General features: G+C 30.1%; 1 protein-coding gene across 13 annotated transcripts in view; it reads left to right on the forward strand.

Annotated features, from left to right (window-relative positions):
* Nucleotides 1-7,331, forward strand: part of SLO2 (slowpoke 2) — a 471,240-nt gene that overhangs the window by 332,738 nt on the left and 131,171 nt on the right. For all 13 annotated transcript variants that reach the window (XM_067050782.1, XM_067050783.1, XM_067050787.1 and 10 more), the window contains exon 3: nucleotides 5,158-5,257. In XM_067050782.1, coding sequence (XP_066906883.1) covers nucleotides 5,158-5,257 — 100 coding nt within the window. The remainder of the gene's footprint in view (nucleotides 1-5,157; nucleotides 5,258-7,331) is intronic.

Consider the following 7,331-nt stretch of genomic DNA (forward strand, 5'->3'; position numbering starts at 1 on the left):
TATATATATATATATATACATACACTTCGCATGACTTAAAGTGTATACATTTCCTTTAGTAGTTATGTGTAAATTGATGGTAGTTAATGACACTATTCGTCGACTCGCTGAGGACCGACACTAATGCTCTGTTTCACACACTCTCGCCCTCTACAATTCAGCCCATCTCATCACTACAAAATCTCCTTAAAATGTAGCCCTGCTGCAGTAAAAGGAGTTTGCTTAGACGTTATACTCATTATACTGTATATGTTCACTAATATTATGTTTTATTTTAGATTAAAGGGGTTTTGAAAAAAAAAATGTAAATTTAATGAACTTCCAAAAAAACAAATGATTGTAATTGAAACATCAGTAGTAAATATACAATGAATTATTAGCACAGGCGTAATAGAATAAAGATATCTGTTTAAGTCAACAGCTACATTTTAAATGTTCTGCTATAAAATGTTTTGTCTATTTAAATAAAAGGAAGAGTGGCCGAGGGGGATCAACAGATCTAAAACTGTAATTAAACCATTTATTGTGAGCCAACGTTTCGCCCCAATTTGCAGGGCTTCGTCAGGGCCAAAAAGGATACAAACAACTAAACTAATGTAATGAAGTTAGAGAATAAATAATAATAATAATAATGAAGGCCTAATGAGCCCGAACGTTCGAAGGATACCACATAACGCTCTCTGCATAATAAAACCATATTTATAACTAACATATATTGTAATCACTTTGCTCAAAATCTACAGCTAATTGTGTCAGAAAACTTTAAAGAGAATTAGGCCACCTCTCGCATCCATAAAGAACAGTGGGAAGGATAATAGTATTGTAAATTATAATTTTTAAGTTTTTGAATAGAAGGCGTGAGCTAAGAAGTTTCGAAATTGCAAAATAACAAGCATTTTCCGCCTTCAACCTAGCTTTTAGTTCCTTATCAATTTCGTTTTTTCTAGTTACCAAAGGATCTAAATACTTAAATCTGTTCAAATGTATTTCCTCCTACATCTATGTCACCGAAATTGCTCGCGTTTCTACTGCTAACCATGTATTTTGTTTTATCCGTATTTATTTCAGGACCTAGTTTCTTACTAGGGTTAAGAGAATAGATAACTTAGAATATAAATAAAGTGTGCTATGGATAAAAATTATTTAAAATATGTAAAAGACGTACAGTGGAGAGTATAAATAAACAAGAATTACAAAAATAATTATTAGAAAATTAATGAAATTGGAAGTAATAACAAATGAAAAGTTGATAAAAGAGAAATATAAAAATAAATACACTGAAAGAAGGAAAATAAAAATTAAAAAATGTCAAGGAAAGTAATGAAGAAAAGAGGACACCCAGTTAACAGGACATCCACTAAACAGGACACCCACTTAACCACCTTTCTTCTACTTGCTCAAGTTCTACTTGATCCTCATGAAATACCATCCAATACAGAATGACGAGAGTGACATTTATGATCTCACGATTGTATATCATTGAGATTGATATTTATTACTAATTATTAAAATGAGATATCTTTTATAAATTCATACTTTTTGTATTTTCACATTGAATTACTATTAGGTGACTAACATTGCTACATTTTAGCCACTTTACTAAATATGCCTATTTTTGTTATTAATAGGCTACTACTAATACTAATACTATTTTTTCAATATAAATATTTTTTTCATAGGAAATTCAATTAATGTTCATATAACTACTACAGAAATGTATGAACTTTGAATTTTGCCAAAACCAAATTCTTTTCTTTGTAATTGTTTTTTCTACTATTAAATTTATGATCGCATAGTTCAAGGCTAATTGTGGGTTTTCCATCATGTCGGTTTTGGCGCTTTTTTGTTGCTATAGTCTATAGAAGAAGACTAATATTGCTCAGCACTCATCTCGCATAAGAATTCCTATTGGTAAATAGATATCAAGGGCCGTGACTGGAAAAAAAAAAATAAGAAACAAAATAAATTAACCCTTTTATTGGATGAATATTTTTAATATTTATTTTCTTTGCTATTTATTTTAGACTTTGGGGTAGTGATTATAATTTTTTTATAATTTTCCTCAATCTTCATAATGGCCGAGATATGAGCAAATGAAACCAATATTAGGTTTTCAATTTGAAATAAAAGGTAGTCTGTAAAATTGATTATTTTTTCTATTTAATATTCCAGATTGGTTGACGTTGGTTACTGCCTTGGTACACATGGTTACTGCCTTGGTACACAAGGTTACTGACTGATACGTTCCTATGAGTCGTTTAATAAAGCTTAAGACTTTCCTTAATTGTAAAGACCAATCCATCACAAAATATATTTCAATATTATTTAATCAGTGTACAAATACATTTTTGTCCTTTATTTATTCTTATATATCAGTATAGATAGTAAAAATAATAAAAATTATATTTTGAATCGGCCAAAATATGCCTTATTTTATAATTTTGAGCCTACTGTAAAATCAAATCAATCGAATTTCTGACCCAAATCGATTCCTGCCAATCGAAGTGATCTCTCAGAGAGGCGGAAATGACTGTAGTCCTGCCAGAGCAGCATATCCCACTGGATTATGATCTGACAGTGACGTGTATTGGATTGACAGCTTTGGGCGGCCGAAACATTTCGGAATATATTAAACTCAATCTATTTCCAGCTTTGAAGAAGAATCTTCATATTTCCTGGATTTGTATATAGGGCCATCTCTTTATCATTAGCTCTTAGTACATCATTTATTCGTTGGGTGAACTATCATCCATGTGTTGCTTTCTTTTACTCCAGTCCTTAATCCATTATAATTTATAAGTGGATTTCTAAGAAATAAGAAAAAAAAAGTATTTAAGGAAAGAAAGGGATTATCTATTTTAGATCGAAAAAGAAATATTTACGAGGCAATATTGTACAAATATTATTCAACAGAAGATTTCTGTATAATGGACACCGACGGTGAAGACTCCTTTTTGTAGGGTGGTGCCACAGTCCTACTCTCCTTCTGATCAAACAGAAGGAGTAACAGACGTTAAGAAATGAGAATAGGGCCACATCCCATAAAGGTAACCTGACCTTTAAGTTAATAGGAACTTCATTTAATAGCAAATGTGAAAAGAATAAAAATTATTTCACACAAGTTGGAATATCTATAATAAATAACCAAAAGCCATTCACGCGAAATTCGTGGACCTGTTCTGTTCAGAATTATTTCAATATGAATAAAATGATTCCAAAATATATTAACTGTCAAATTTTCAAATATTATTTTTTAGGTTTAAAGTTTGATACAAGAAAAATAAAGATATATATGTTTTTTATTTATATATATACTACCAGTGGGCCTTACATGGTTAATGAGGTACATTTTTTTTTTTATCTGATTATGGAGGGTATAGTCTCAAACAAAAGACACCCCTAACTATATACCATGTTATAAATGAAACAAATAATTAAGATAAAATGATAATTCTTAACATTTATGGATTTAACAAAATAAATAATTGATTTCTAATGGTAAAAAAAAGATTAATTTATAAGATAATTTAAGAAAAAGATGAAGAGAAAAAAATTAAAATAAAATAAAATTGTATAGTGACAATAATAGAACTGATAAATATAAAACTTATAAAAGTTTGTCCTGCAGCTCGAGCTTCAGTCTTCCGGTGAAAGTTGGGTTTTCCAAGTTGTAGGTCAGTGCTCCTTTAACTGTAGATAACAGGGAGTGGAATTCAGGAACCTTTTTTTTTTTTATGAAATCCTTCATAATCTCTATTTGTAATTCCGATCTATTATATTAATGGATAATTATATGGTCTGTGTCTTACAAACCAAGGAGCATCCACATGACTTTATTTTGAAAATATTGTAATTTTTTTTCTTTTTCTTATAGGATACCACTCCCCAGACTTCACAGCCATACAAAAAATAAAGATATGAAAATAAAATATATGTTGAAATTGGATATGAATTTAAATTTATGTAATGTAAAAAAAAAATGTTATAACAAAAACATTTACCTGTTTGATTAATTAATATATAAGAAAAATGACAAAATTAAAGAATTTTACATTACTTCATATTTAAATAATTTTAACTTAGTTTATATGCAAAGCTTTATCTTTATTTTTTTTTCTTTCATTCTTAATTTTTATATTACTATATTTCCAGTAAATTTGATGTTCTTGTGATATGATACTATAAATTTACTCCAATACTACTAATGTACATTAGGTGCCTGTATTTACTTTATTCATTACGGTGTTTTTTTTTCTGTTTTTTTTTTTTATGGGGACCCTTAAATTCCAAGAATCCTTCCGCAAGCTGGAACTTAGTTCGTAGGGATAGTACTTATGATATTTACTTTCAAAAACCAGATATATTTATATAGAAATCATAAATATGGATTATGATCTAATTTTGCACTCGAAATGATTCATTCACAATTACGTCAAAAAGACTAAAAACGATTGACTAAATGGAAAAATAAGTTTGGGTATGGATGATACCACTACATGGATATATATCCACTATATGGATGATACCACTACATGGATATATATCCACTATATGGATGATACCACTACATGGATATACATCCACTATATGGATGATACCACTACATGGATATATATCCACTATATGGATGATACCACTACATGGATATATATCCACTATATGGATGTTACCACTATATGGATATATATCCATTATATGGATGATACCACTATCTACTTAATACAGCCTCCCTCGACAAAGAAAGATTCTTGAAACTATTCTGCATTTCCTTTTATTCATTATAGTTGTTATCTTGTTTTTTTTTTGTTCTTAGCTCTGACGAAGACCTGAAATTCTGGCCGTAACGTTGGCACCAATAAATAAGTCTTTACTTATTTGTGTTCTTCACTGAACGTACCACGGTCAACTGTTAACTCACCATTACTTAATTATTATTATTATTGATTCATTATCTCTTTTCGCTATTGGAGATTCGGAACTGGGTTGAGATCATGGTCCAACCATCTACAGATATAAATTTAATCCAATATTTAAAAACTTGATATGTTTAAGATAACCACTTGTTGAGCCTCTCTAATCATTTTAAGTGGTAATTCCTAATAATTAATTATTCTAATTTAGTAGAGAATATTCCTAATAAAGCTTACAATGTTTCAGGTTTGCGGATTCGGATAGCGAACCTGCTCTTCAAGTTACTGTCATGTATGCTCTACATACTCAGGGTGGTCACAGACGAAGATCCTATAACGGCCACCTGGTAAGTTTGTGTATATTATATATATAATTTTTCATCTGTACAGTTTTAATAAGGATTGATTAAGCAAGCTTTTAAAATAGCATTACATATATCACATTATTACCATCTAAAAAAATTTAATTTTGAACAGTTTTTTTTACTTTATAGAGAGAGAAATACTTTATTCATCCATGCTGCCCAAATACATCGGGTTGCTACATTACACGTGATCGGACATATATAAGTTACATATAATTACATCATATAATAAAATAGAAAGAAAACTGTTTTTTCTTCATAGTTACGTTTTAAAATCAATTCTAGTCTATTTCACAAATATTTCAAATTATTCCTTTTTTCTTTCCCTTTCTTCCATTTCACAATTTTTATTTCATTGATCGACAAACTAACTGTCCCGAATTCACACTCTTATATCCTCCCCAGTGACCCGCTAAACAAATTCACCATTAGACAACGATGTGAGATCAAACTATGAATAAAAGTCACAGCAGTAGATCAGTTAACCGAAAAACAAATAAATGAATTTTACCAGAACAAAATTAATTTTATTATTATTGTTTGTACAATACTATATATTTTAACTATATTACACATTATACAATCACGAAGGTATTACATTGTAAACCAATGTATGTAAGTTACAGACTGTCAGCTGTGCTAAAGCAGCCGATCAAGTTTCTCATTAAGTTATATCTGATATGCTAATACACATATCAAATATTTATCGATATAACATATTTTTTCATAGTCTGTTACTTCAATTATACTATCATAAATATCATTTTGATTTGTATGTAGATCTTTGAACAATATTTCTCGTTGTTTGTCGCTTTATGGATATTCAAGTATAATATGTAAAGGATCTCGTTTGATCCTTATTTTCGTTTGAAAAAGTAATTTCATTGATTCAGATACAGCTGGTACCAATTTCTAAATCACTTAAACATTGTCCCCAATTTACCCTGTGGACAATAGACTATTGCTTGCATTCGACAAATATCATAGTAAATTGTCGAATTTTTAGTTAAACACATTTGCTACCCAATATTTATGATTAATTGAAAATTACATTATTAAAATACAGCCCTGAGATAGATATAGTAGCCAACTTTTTGCTAAGCAGGGAAACCAGAGGAAGAATTGTTGATTCGGAGTGGCTTACCCTAATCCTATTTTTACTGCATTCTTAAAACTCAATATAAATTCTCAATGAGCTTCACAATTTCTTTTATCCTCCAGAGCTTCCTTTACTTGTGAATATTTAAAGTTTAAGCAGAATGACTTACCCACCTCCGGCCCGTACAATTTTATTTTTTACCTTACTTTATAATTTATTTATGACGATTTGAATATTATTAATATTATACTATAATATTATGGGAATATTATACGAAGAAAGTAGACATTGAGGTGTTTATGAAAAATTTAATTCACAATGGGAAAATAAAAATCTATATCGCCACGATTCAGGTCATCCAGGGTTCAGTACTTTGTGCTATTCTGTACTGTTGTTCTGTTTCTTGAACAATGGTTGTGCAAGGAGGTGATTTGTTGATGAGGCTGTGTAGAACCCAGATTGCTCCCCGAATCCACAGAGAGTATTCCGTTATTTATTTTATTATTTATTCAGTAACGGAATAAATTATTATCTGCCACAGCCGGATTCGGACCCGGAACCCAGAAGTTAGTTGCGCAAAACCTTACCACTGATCTACCCTGCTCCCCAAATTCACAATACACTGAAACATTACAATCCCAAAACTACTTTCAGAGTTCTACTGTTATTACTCTGCAATCATATACTAACAGCAATACCCAGTTTAATTAGAAAATTGAGTGTTTTTTTTTGTTTTTTAATAATTTATTTATTGATATTTACAACTGTATACACATATATACAACAAGTAAATTTGCTGTTGAAAATGATGAAAATATGTGGAGAATCTACCCACTGATAGAACTCCAATAACATTTCTAGAGAAGGAGATCTCGAGGCCATCTTCTTTTCAGACGCCTAGGAGGATTATTAGGTAATGAAGGAGAAGCCAGGTTAGAAACAAGTGGATTTGGGTGG

This window comes from Halyomorpha halys, unplaced genomic scaffold (genome assembly GCF_000696795.3).
Source record: "Halyomorpha halys isolate HHAL.00 unplaced genomic scaffold, Hhal_1.1 Scaffold333.1, whole genome shotgun sequence".
NCBI classification, from domain to species: Eukaryota; Metazoa; Arthropoda; class Insecta; order Hemiptera; family Pentatomidae; genus Halyomorpha; species Halyomorpha halys.